Source organism: Saimiri boliviensis, chromosome 10, assembly GCF_048565385.1.
Source record: "Saimiri boliviensis isolate mSaiBol1 chromosome 10, mSaiBol1.pri, whole genome shotgun sequence".
Taxonomy (NCBI): domain Eukaryota; kingdom Metazoa; phylum Chordata; class Mammalia; order Primates; family Cebidae; genus Saimiri; species Saimiri boliviensis.
The window spans coordinates 39078010-39090633 of record NC_133458.1 but is presented as its reverse complement, the minus strand read 5'-3'; the positions used below and the strand labels follow the sequence as shown (position 1 = coordinate 39090633).

Below are 12624 nucleotides of genomic sequence, written 5' to 3'. Positions count from 1 at the left end.
AAGTGGCTGATATGAGAGAACCATGCCTTATTAAGTCAAAACTGGAGAATTAAAATAAAATGCCCAATTTACTACATAAGAAGCCATTGTCGAAACTTTACTAAAATGTCCGATGTTATTACTATTTCTTTTTAACTACTAGATGAAGAATCCTTATTGCATCTCGCAACCCTGAAGGATTCTATGGAAATAGCAAAGAAGGTTCACTTTCGAAGATTTTCCATGGCTCTGCCCATTAACAAGGGTGAAATCATCAAATCCCCAAATATCAGCAGTGAAAATCAGGCTTGAAAATTTTAAACGGCAGAGAGGGAACACTGACCTTGTTAACACAGAAATCTTCCTGGCGACCAAGGTTTTGTTTACGATCTAACTAAACTATATATCAGCTGTACAGACCATCAATCAGATGTTTGTGTTTGGGTTAATTGTCAGGTGGTTAAAATATTGAGGGTAATAGAAACCCATTCTAAGTAGATTAAGTAAATAAATTCAACCTGGAGAACAAGAAACACACACACACACACACCCCTACACACACTCCACACACCCCTACACCCACCCCTACACACACACTCCTGCACACACACTCCTGCACACACACTCCTGCACACACACTCCTGCACGAACCCCTGCGCGTGCACCCACACACCTGCACACACACCCCTACACAGGCACCCCTACACACACACACACACACACACACACACACCCCGCGCCCTCTTTTTCCTTTTTTCTCCTTCCCACCTTTTGGGGATGAAGGCATCAAATCATTTCCACTTCCCAGAGAGCCTTGTCTTAATAGCTAGTTTCCTTACTGTGCCCCACAGAGGGGAGCTGATTCACGTTAAGTGGGCAGGTTTCGTTGGAAATCTTAAAGCTCTGATTTTCAATGCAAAGAATGGAAACTGTTTTCCCAAAAGTTCAAATCAAAACTTGCCAGTTTTACAAGTGGAAATCAGCAGTCCTCCTCCCCCTCTCTGTTTCTCCCTCCACTCCCAGGCTCAGCTCCTCTCACCCCAAGTACCTTCCTCCACATCTCTCCTCTTCCCTCTCCAGAAAGCCCTACCTCCAGAGGGTGGGAGGAAGTTAAAGCGGCCCTGGCTGTTTATGCCTGGCCCTGCCCTCTCCCGCTTCTGCACGGACTCTGCTCAGGTCTTGAGAGGAAAGGAGGGGGCGTCCACGCCCCGCTCGCTCCAACCCACCCCGATCCTTTGGTAGGAGCAGCTAGATCGGGCCAAGAGTGGGAGGCGCTCACAGATCTGCCTTTCTCTGCAGATCCTTGCAGCTCCTGCAAGGCTGCTTCCCAAACACTGAGAACGTTTTCCACCCGGAAATGTGGGTCCAGTCCTCCTCCAAGGTAGAGGCTGGAAACCACCAGTGAGTATCTGCCCGAAGATATTCAGGGGGTGAAAGTGAGGACCAGTTATAAATGGTAGCGCACTGAGCTTCTAGACCCCAGAGAAGGAGAACAATGTCTTGAAACCAGGTGCAGAACCTCCACCTCGCCCGTGCATCGCCTCGGGAAGAACCAACCCCTCCACCCCACTCCAATCACCACCACCAAGTGATGGGGCAGCAGGCTGCTAGGACCTAAAGCTCTGGCCTCAGCGGCAGCAGCGCCCACAACGGAACACGGGGCCTCTCCCAAAGGGCCTCCCGAAGGCACAGGAACAGATGCACACAATGGGCATCCCCACACCTGCTGGGCAATGGCCCGCCTCCCCCTCGAGGCTCTCCCAGGTCCGCTGAGAGGTACCAGGCACCCCCGGGACACGCGCTCGCAACCACGCGCGCCGCGAGAGGTGAACAATGGGGGGTCAAATTCGCCAGGAAACACGTCCCAGCCTTCGCCCCCGGCCAGAATCCACCGCAGCGGAGGGAGTGGGCGAAGGGGTCGCGCAGGACGCACGCAGGAGGCTGGGAGAACCGGGCGACCTGGGGCCGCTCCCCGTGGAGCGCGGAAGGGGCAGGACGGAGCTCCAGCCCGGGTGGCCTCTCCGCTCCCACCAGCCTCCGCCGTGCGGGCACCCCGAGGAAGGGGCACCCAAGGGTCCCGGGCTTACAGAACGCCCCGGCGGTGCGGAGCCGGGTCCAGCTGGGGCCCCGGCGCCGCCCCCGGCCCGCGTCTACACTCGCCCCGCACCCGCCCCGGGAACTCGGTTACCGCCGCCTCCGCCGCTGCCCCGGCCGCGTCCTCCGGGGCCCGGGACAAGTCGGGCTCGCAGCTCGCGCCGTCCGTCGCCATCTTCCTGCTCTAGCGGATCCGAATGCGAGCTCGGAGCCGCGGCTCCGGACTCAGCCCTCTCCGCGCGGGCGGCGCTTAACCCGCTGCTGTCCGGGACGCTGGCGCCGGGAGCCGGGAGCCGGGAGCCGCCGCGCTCCCTCCGCCCCTCGCCGCCGCCCTCGCCTTTTAACCCGCTGCGCGCCGGAGCGCCCCGCCTCGGTCCTGCCCCGCGCCCCGCGCCCCGCGCCCCGCGCCCGGCTGGGCCAGCCGCGGGCTAGTGGAGGTGCGAGAAATGGGCGCACGACCTGACTCCGCTGCGGCCCTGCGCGCGGGCTGGGGATCAAAGACCAGGGAAGAGGTGAAAGGAGAAAGCGCCCGAGAAGCGATGCGTTCCGCGGAACCCCCACCAAGCCGGAGAAATCCTTGCACGGACCGGATTAAATGTCAGGCCTCCTGAACCTGAATTCTCTGAAAGATCAGGGAAAATCCTACACTTCAGCTCCCTCTATCCCGCCCCGAGGAATCACACAAGGCACCCCTTTCTTCTTAAATTGCTTTCTTAAATTTCACCGCCGCCAGGGTGTTTTTACCCTCCCAATGTATGTGTGTATACACCTGGCTCTGATTTACTTTATCTTGACTCTAGTCCTTCTCCAAAAACAGTCCTCAGATGAAAACGATGTGTCTGTTCTGTTTTCTTTTAGTGGATGGCACCAGCCCCTCAGCTTCTAACTTTGTAATCTCCTTTTCAAGGAACTTGTAGCGGGCTGCCTTATGTTCTTTGACCCCTCAAGTCTGAGGTCTCTTCTGAAGGACTAATGAAGCAGTGTTAAATGTCATAGCTTTAAAAGCTAAATGTTATGCCCTCTACTTTTGAGAGAGTTTAAAAAAATTATTCCCTATGTGTGAGAACACGTGTACATATACACAAAAAACAATCAAAAGCCATCTTTGTAAACATAGATTTTATGGGAATTACCCATCTCAGAAGACTTTTTGTGAGATGAGTGAATTAGGCCGAAACACTCAATCTTCCCTTCCCACATCTAACTCGCTTCCTACCCTTTGCTGCCAATTTCCAGAATGTGAATATCTATCACCTTACCAAGACCATATGGTACAGCCCTTCCCAAATCACCAGATCCCTAAAAATGTGTCGAATGCATAAAATCAAATTGAGACATTCAAACTTTGTCTCAAAGAAGTAAAATCAAACCACAACCAAATCCTGCACTTGAAATTCTGGAAGATGAATGATTGGAATGTTCAGTCCAAGAGTTACAGATCAAAGCTATTTTTTTTTTTTTTAATGGCAGATCTTAATGAAAGATTTTGACACTTTAATTGCTCCACTTTCCAAATTGGATCCAAATATGACACAAACCAGGGCAGAGAAAACCTTTTCTACAAAGACCGTGAAAGGGATTGAGTAATAAATTGTGAAAAGTTCCCTCCCAGAAGAGAGGTGAAGAAAGAACTTTACCTAGAACTCTGAGGCTAAAGGTCAGAAGATTAGAAATCCTCTCCAGGTTATCCTGTGAGTAGAGGTATTTATTTATTTATTTATTATTTTTATTGGCTCTGATACTTACTCCCTCTCTTATCCCTTTAATATCCATCCCTGTTCATTATACCACTTTTCTTTATTTATACTCTCTAAAACTGCTCAATATTAGAATTACTAGTTTCCTTTAAGATGAAAGAAAAGTATTGGACAGTAAAAGTCAAGCTGATAGTAAAAATTTAAAGCCCAGGAGCATTCCCTGTTCTTTTCAAAAGGCATTTTTACACACTGCAAGACAATTTTCTTGATTCTGGTGTTGAATACTCCCCAAGCAATTAACTGGCACACTTCTGGGGAAAAAAAATAAAAAGAATAAGATAATAAATTTTACTCAGGGTTAAGAGCTAGAAATATGAAATGACACTATCTCTGGGAAGCAAATCCCTTTTATACATGCAGCCCAATTAAAAAAAAAATCATTAGGTAAAAATAGCTTGTATTCACCTAAATACAATTAAAGCAGGATCATGCCACATGGAAATCAGTCCTTGTTCCCCACCTCACCCCCATCATTTTTTGTGAAATGGAAAGAAAACAAACAGACAAAAATCACAGGACACCACATTTTCTAACCACCAAAATCTAGGACCTTGGAAGGAGAATTGACAGCATTCTGTTTCCACCTTAAAACTGGCACTGTTGAAGCTTTGGCTGAGGATCTCACCTACTGCACAAAAGTGGCACACTAGGAGTTAACTTCCTCACCAGTAGCCTGGCCTGGGGCTGCTTCTCCACCAGGAAGACACTTGATGGTTTAAATTCTCTCCTGAGAATAAGCCTCTGTTACTATTGCAAATTAACTCTTTCTAAGACTTTCTTTGCACAAAGGCAGGCTCTATTACAGTCAAAGCAAATAGATCTGAAAGGGTAGTGACTGGATAGTTCCAGAAATTAAATCTTTTGAAGCCTCATTAAACAGCTAAATAATAATGATAATTAATAATAATTTAAAAAGACATCCCAGGGCTACAGTGAAAATTATTGAAAGGCAGGGTAAAAAAGGAGTGAGATAGAAGTATAAACGGGAGGAAAATAAATCCCTTCAACAAAAATGAATCGTGATTCTTAATCAGTAAATTCCAATAAGCATTAAAATGGAAGGAGTAATATTGAATATATTGCAAATAGAGAAAACTATAATTTACATTCTTTTTTGGAATGTAACAATGATGCTGATGACCCACTGACTAAATAATTTGAGGCTAATTATTTTCCAAACCCTGGAATAGAGGTATTTTTGCTGAGCTATAGCATACTCTCTAAGGGTGAAATGACCAGGGAAATTAGTTCTTGAAGGTAGGAATGCAGATAAATGTTTGGGAGCCAAGTGGTTTTCTGATTAAACCATGTCCTTGGCCTCATCAGCCACATCCTCCAACCCACTAAACCAAAAATCCAGAGTTATACATAATGATACAACAGGATGCTTCCTTCCATGTGGAAGTATAAAGGAATATACACATAGCCTAAAACTGTTTCCATCATGGAGTAAGAGAATTCTTTATTTTGGTAAAATGACAACATTTATGTTAATTCCAAAGAGCAAACCGTATGTCAACATGTCTTAGTATTGCCAAATGACAAAATTACGGAGTAGCAAATCATTTCTGACTGTATCTGCAAGCCTATAGTTATACAATTTAAATACTGCAAACTATGCTTATCCCTGTCTGCAGCACAGTGACCAACCTAGGAAGCCCCAAATCTTGACATCAGGAACTCCATGACAAAGAGTACAGAGGAGCTGAGTGTCCATTGCCAGAAACGATCTTCCTAAGACCTAACTACATTCCCTTATAGTCAACTTATCTACATGCGCTTTAGGCTTTTTGTGGATTTTACTCAGTAAATTTAATTCTAATCTAGTTAGCCACTCTTGTCAACAATCTATGGTTTTTTGGAAGGCCTCCTCCACCAACTGCAGTTGGTGTGTGCCAAAGGAATGCAAGCTAATTTTACCTAAGCTAAAGCAAAACATAATTAGGAAATAAAATCTGCTATGTAGGAAGCAAGCCAAAGGGAAACATAAATAATTAACATAATCACTCCCAGCCCCTTTTAATACCACCTTTAACTGGGAACTGTATCTATTCACTCAATTGCTGAAGTAATATCCAAATATAGCATTTTGCTGCAAGGTTAGAACCACATTGAGAAAATCATCCCCTGGTGCAGTCACTCTAAGAACAGAAACCGGCTAATACTGAACAATGAGATAGTGTTGGTTCCATTCTCTTGAATGTTTTTTATATTTTAAATCATTACTTGTTGGTTTGGACTCTTATCTGCAGAAGTCATTTACAAGAGTAAGTTTTAGTGCAGAAAGATGTTTTAGTGCGAAACCATTATGGAAAAACAATTTTAACAACAACAACAAAAAATCTGGCCAGCTCTTCCCCTTATCCACCTGAATTGGAAATGGACCTGAATATCTCTGTTTATTCAGCCTCTTTAGCAACCTCACAAGCCTGCAGTATATAGTTACTAGGCAACCATATTAAAGCAGGAGTGTTTATACCATTAGGCATTAATTATAGTGGAGCTTCATTTTTCTTAGAAAGTTTAAAAACTATATAAATAGGTTGTGAGATCAGACCCTTTCCTCCTCTGATTAGAACTGTGGAGCCAGCTGTAAAACCACAGCTGAGATTTTTCTTTCACTTGGGGATATGTACCGTTCAACACAAAAGGAAATTTAGTGTTCGAAGAATTAATAAGAACACTAAAGATGATGTCTTTTGGTTTTAATAAATATGCATACGGCATTTATGATTGACTCTGTGAGGATTTACTTAGGATACAAAAAGCAGGAAAAAAGCTACACATGTATATCTCTCCTGTGTCAAACTGTGAAATAAACCAATACATTAACACTTCCTAGACAATCATAATCATTTGTCATATACCAAATTACTAGAGTTTCAAATACATTTGAAATTTCTGAGATGTAAATTTCACCTTACCCTGCCCCAAATCTCACTTGATGATAATAGTTTTGTTTTATGCTTTTTGTTTTTTTGGTCCATCAAGACTTTTTTCATTAATCCAAATTAGTTGGGCTTATTTTAAATAAGCCTGGAAATGTGATGACATTACTTAAAAATATATTAGTATATGTAGTAGCAGCTGTTCAATTAACCAAAAAGCATACAATATAATTTAATTCATAATATTTATAAAACAATGTCATGGCTAGACTTGAAGGATTAATTTATTTCACGCCTTGATTTAAGAACTGAAGGGGGAAAAAAAGCATTGGTATTGCTATTTTCATTCTGGGGAAGGTGAAGTTACTTTTAGAATAAGGAAAAATACTTCTGACAAACCACCATTAAGGTTTAAGCAGTCTGAAATGTTTTATTCTGGCAATTAAAGAAAAATTTAACTACCGAAAATGTTTTACGCTAGCAATAAAATACATGTTTTTTTATTATGGCAAAAGATAGATAGTCACATACTGGTCATTACTATCATCATCATCCTGACATCCTCACTTAATGCCACTATCTATCTGTTTCAGCAGTAACGTCCTTGTTAAGAATCAGTTCAGTTGGGATGTATTTTACCACTGCTTTTTCCTCCCTTTGACATCTATTAAGGACCTCCCTTTGTTGGCTTGCAGTCTCCACCTCCTGACAGTTGACCACCCAAAGGACACTGTGCCATTTGATTCGTAAAACACATTTGATTGACACTTTTCTGCCTTGACCAGCCCTCTCCCATCACCCAATGTGGCCATAGATGCCATTAGAATGGTAGAGGGGAACCTCATTCCTAGAATTTAAAATTTGAGGTGGCAGCAGGTTAGGAATTGAGCTGAACCTGCTAAGCATTGCCTAACTTTGAATAGTGGGTAAAGGCACCCCATATTAAAATACCGCATTGTCTTGTTGTATTTTCTGTACAGAAACATTTTTAGAACTATAGAAGAAAACATAACCAGAATCATAGTTTTGTGGGTTTTTATTTTTATTTTCATTTATTTTAGAGAAGTTCTTGTTCTGTTACCCATGCTGGAGAGCAACGATGTGATTCCGGCTCACTGCAGCCTCAACTTCCTGGGCTCAAGGGACACTCCCACCTCAGCATCCTGAATAGCTAGGAGCACAAGTGTGTGCTGCCATACCTGGGTAATTTTTTTTTCTTTGGTAGAGACAGGGTCTTACTATGTTGCCCAGGCTGGTCTCAAACTCCTGGGCTGAAGCCATCATTCCACTTCAGCTTCCCAAAGTTCTGGGATTACAGACATGAACCATTGTGCCCAGCCCAGAATTGCAGATTTAAACATGAGTGGTAAAGAAACAAAGCTGCTAGAAGAAAAATATTTTCATGAACTTGTAATCAGAATATAAATTCTTAATTTTAGTGCAATCCATTTATCTTTATCTTGTATGGTTAATGTTTTTGTGTCCTGTTTATGAAATTTTTGCTTAGCTCCTAAGTCACCAAGATGCTGTTTTCTTATGATTTTCTTGGAGTCTCATCCCACACATGCCCAGCTTAGAATTCTGCCTAATTTTGAGAGGAAATTGCATGCATACTTTTGTCAGGGGCTCTTTCTCTGAAGTTTCTTCCTCCTTTGGAACTTTGTCCTTCAAGTACAGGACTCTTGGGCAACCACCAAGGCCTGAGCTCTATCTCCTTAGCCCAGTAAAAGTAATCTTTATTCCCCAGCTGCCCCAATTCCATCCTAAGTCTTCCCTCAAGAATCATAGCTTTTAGGGCCAGGCACAGTGGCTGTTGACTGTAATCCCAGCACTTTGGGAGGCTGAGGCATGTGGATCATCTGAGATCAGAAGTTTGAAACCAGCCTAGGTAACATGGTGAAATCCCATCTCTACTAAAAATGCAAAAATTAGCTGGGCATGGTGGAGGGAGCCTGTAATCCCAGCTACTTAGAAAGCTGAAGCATGAGAATCACTTGAGCCTGGGAGACACAGAGGTTTCAGTGAGCCGAGATCACACAATTGCACTCCATCATGGTCGACAGTGCCAGACTCTGTCTCAAAAAAAAAAAGAATCATAGCTTCTAAAGTCCTCCCTGCACTCACAGCTTGCCAATACCTTTTAACAGTTGTTTTACATATGTTGTTCCACTTTTTTGTTTCAGTATTAGAGTTGGCCCAGTACTAGCTTCCCTGTCATGATTGAAACTGAAAACCACACTTACTTTTAGAGAGTATAACAAAACTTCCTAATGTTTCCTTGCCTAATTGGGGTATAAACAGGACTGTATTATTTGTTTGTGTATCCTGGGAGTGGGGTGAACTCAGTTTAGACTCTCTATTTACTATTGACAAATAGAGCCTAGGCACGAATCTGTTACTTCATCTGTAGCTGACATGAAAAACCAGGCTGGCAACAAAGGATCACATTGCATTCATGGAATATAATACATGATATGTACATAAAATATAATACATGGTAACTATACAAAATAGACTGTATTGACAGCTTTTAAATTGCAGTAATGGTCCTTTCATTTCTAGAAAGTGGCATGCCTGCATGGGTTTCAGAAAACAAGAGAAGTGGCAGAGATTGAAAAAAGAAGAGGAGGAATAGAGTGAAAGTGGCCCTGAGCTCTACCCGGTTAAGAGACTGATGATTAACAGGGTGTTTCATAGAACAACACCATCTCAAATGTGAAGATCCTAGTATATTCTGAAAACTTTTGGCTGAAATTCTGAACTTCAAGGTCAAATGAAGATTGGTGGGTCTGTAAGAACATTAACTCTACACTTTTAATGTCTAACACTAGCCAAACACATAACAAGCAGTCAAGAAATATTTATTCAGATTAATTGAATGGAATGGATGTGTGGATAGATGAAAAGACAGGTGAACAAATGGATCAAGTAAATATTACTGCTTTCTTACCTTCTCTAATGACCCCTTTGACATTGTGGTGAAGCCTAATAATTTCTTCTCAGAAAAAGGTTTTAAGTATATAAAATAAAACAGGCTCTTAAAGGAAATAGTTATATTAAAATCTAATAACCAAAATTACACAAAAAAACAAATTTATAAGGTAGTAATGGAAGTGATTATTAGCACAGTAAATAACAAGATACAGTGGTGAACTCCATAATTGATATAATTTTGAAGTTTCTATGATGGTAATTTTTTTTTTTTTTGAGACAGAGTCTCACTCTGTTGCCCAGGCTGGAGTGCAATGGCATGACCTCGGCTCACAGCAACCTCAGCCTCTGGGTTCAAGCAGTTCTCCCACTCAGCCTCCCAAGTAGCTAGAACTATAGGTGCCTGCCCCCATGCCCAGCTAATTTTTGGATTTTTAGTAGGAGTAGTTATTGCCTTGTTGATCAGGCTGGTCCTGAGTGCCTGACTTCAAGTGATCTGTCTGCCTCAGCCTCCCAAAGTGCTGGGATTACAGATGTGAGCCGCTGCACCAGACCCCATGATTGTAAATTATATTTGAGATACCGGTGGCAATTGTATCAAGATTTAGATGTCTGTAACTTCTACTGTGACACAGTCAGGTACTACCACGTCTCTCATGGCCTGCTGCCTTAAGTCATAATTGAAATAAATGCTCACTACGAGAGACTAGTAAACATGAAAATATTTATTTTTAATTTGTAAAAAACTTTATGTTTAAAAAAAATTATGTTTATAAAATGTACATATTAAATATATTAAATTCTATTGAGAGATTAAAATTTAGATGTGATAGGCCAATTAGGGTATGCTAAGTACAAGAGAGCTTAGAAGACCACCAAATGCTCTGTCCTCCAAACAAATACAACTTAGGTCATATGCTATAGAGTTAGTGGTTAAGTTCAAGGTTATATTATTAAAAGCCTCTTTCTAGCTTTGTGACCTTAGGCAAGTATTATGTCTCAATTATTTCTTCAGTTATGAGGTTTAATCATAATGGCTCTTGTCTCTACAGGGTTGTTGAGAGGATTACATTAACTTGTTTAAAGCACTTAGACCAGTGCCAGGCCCCCAGTAAGTTTTGCCTCTTATTACTATTTCCATGCTCTTCATATACCTATTAAATAATTAAGAATCATGCTAATACACATGGAGTTTCAGAAAGAAATAACTTGTTGAAGTAATAAAAATGATCCTACAACTACACAAGAGTCCCAACAAGGCTATTTGTATAAATTTTTAATTTTAAACCAAATATTCCATGATTTTAGTTTAAATATTAACACTCTCAATAAGTGCTTGCAAAAGTCTTAATAGAGAAACTCAAGATGAAGCATATACATTGGAAAGTCACTGCCATTTCATGGATGCTGGGTGAGTGACAGCATCAGTGGGTTCTGGGGCAGAGGGAAGTGGGAAGACGAATCAGAGGGTGTAGATTTCAGCCTGTACATTTTTTACCCTAGATCAATGGTCACCAGCCTTTTTGGCACCAGGGACCAGTTTTGTGGAAGACAGTTTTTCATGGGGTAGGTGGGGGATGGTTTCATGGATTGAACTGTTTCACCTTGGATTATCACGCATTAGTTAGATTCTCATAAGAAGCCTGCAACCTAGATCCCTTGCATGCACTATTCACAGTAGGGTTGGCACTCTTATGACAATCTAATACTGTGGCTGATCTGACAGGAAGCGGAGCTCAGGAAGGGAGCCTGCTCCCTTGACAGCTACTCATCTCCTGCTGTGCTGCCCAGTTCCTAACGGCCATGGACCAGTACAGGTAGGCACCCAGGCTGTGAGAACCCCTGCCCTAGATCTGGAAATACATCTTGATTCCTGTCCATTGGACAGTAAAGTTTATGTAGGTAATCTTTGAAACAATGGCAGAGAGACCAAATTGGAACAGGCTTTAGGCTACTATGGACCACTCTGAAGTGTGTGGGTTACTTTTCTTGAATTTGGAGAGGCCCAAGATGCAGCCAATGCTGTCTAAGAGCTTGATGGAAGAACAGCCTGTGACTACCACAATGAAATGGAATTGGCGTGGCATGGTGGCTCTCGCCTGTAATCCCAGCACTTTAGGAGGCAAGGTGGGTGGATCACTTGAGGCCAGGAGTTCACGATCAGCCTGGCTATCATGGTGAAACCGTGTCTCTATTAAAAAAAAAAAAGTTAGCTGGGTGTGGTGGTGGGCACCTGTAATCCCAGCTACTGAGGAGGCTAAGGCATGAGAATCACTTGAACAGGGGAAGTAGAGGCTATAGTGAGCAAGATCGTATCACTGCACTCCAGCCTGGGTGACAGAGCAAGACTCCATCAAAAAAAAAAAAGGAGTGAAACTGTCAAATGGTGGAAAACAAAGTAAGAAATAGAAATCATGGCCTACCTCTGTCTTGGGGTCCTAACCCTCAAGATGATTATCACAGAAGGAGTCTGCCACCTCACCACATATCTCCAAGAAGGAGAAGCTTCTCTCACAGTTGGAGCAGGTTTCTTTCTAAAAACAGAAGAGAGACCACTGTCTTCAGAGAGAAATCACAAGCTGTCCCGATCCTTCTCTAGATCTTATAGCAGATCTAGGTCAAATGAAAGGAAATACAAGACCAGTTTGCTTGAGAAGTGATGTATAGGAAATTACTTCATTTGACAGGAGTATGTACAGAAAATTCTTTTTTTTTTTGAGATTTCTTAAACTTGTATTATTTTAAAGATGTTTTAGTTGTTCAAATTTGTCTCTTGAAACAGTGACACTCAAAGGTGTAATCTCTGGTTTGAAATGGATCATATGAGGCATGAAATACCAAGAACTGTTACTTTACAACGTTCCCTTAAGCAAAATTGAGTTTGCTTTGAACTTTACACATAGACTAATAATAAACCTCTAAATCCTGCCCAGCAGAAATGTGATTTCTTTAAAATACAGAAACAACTGGCAAAA

General features: G+C 42.3%; 1 protein-coding gene across 6 annotated transcripts in view; it reads right to left on the bottom strand.

Annotated features, from left to right (window-relative positions):
• Positions 1-12624, bottom strand: part of CTTNBP2 (cortactin binding protein 2) — a 482785-nt gene that overhangs the window by 161812 nt on the left and 308349 nt on the right. Inside the window, exon 1 of one of the 6 annotated variants that reach the window (XM_003921051.4) lies at positions 2168-2374. The exons of 2 other annotated variants lie outside the window; for them this stretch is intronic. In XM_003921051.4, the coding sequence (XP_003921100.2) occupies positions 2168-2248 (81 nt within the window). In that variant the 5' untranslated portion in view covers positions 2249-2374. Of the gene's footprint in view, positions 1-747; positions 1027-1069; positions 1936-2167; positions 2375-12624 lie in introns of those variants that run through there. 3 more of the 6 variants (XM_039472989.2, XM_074379166.1, XM_039472988.2) reach the window with 3 other exon arrangements.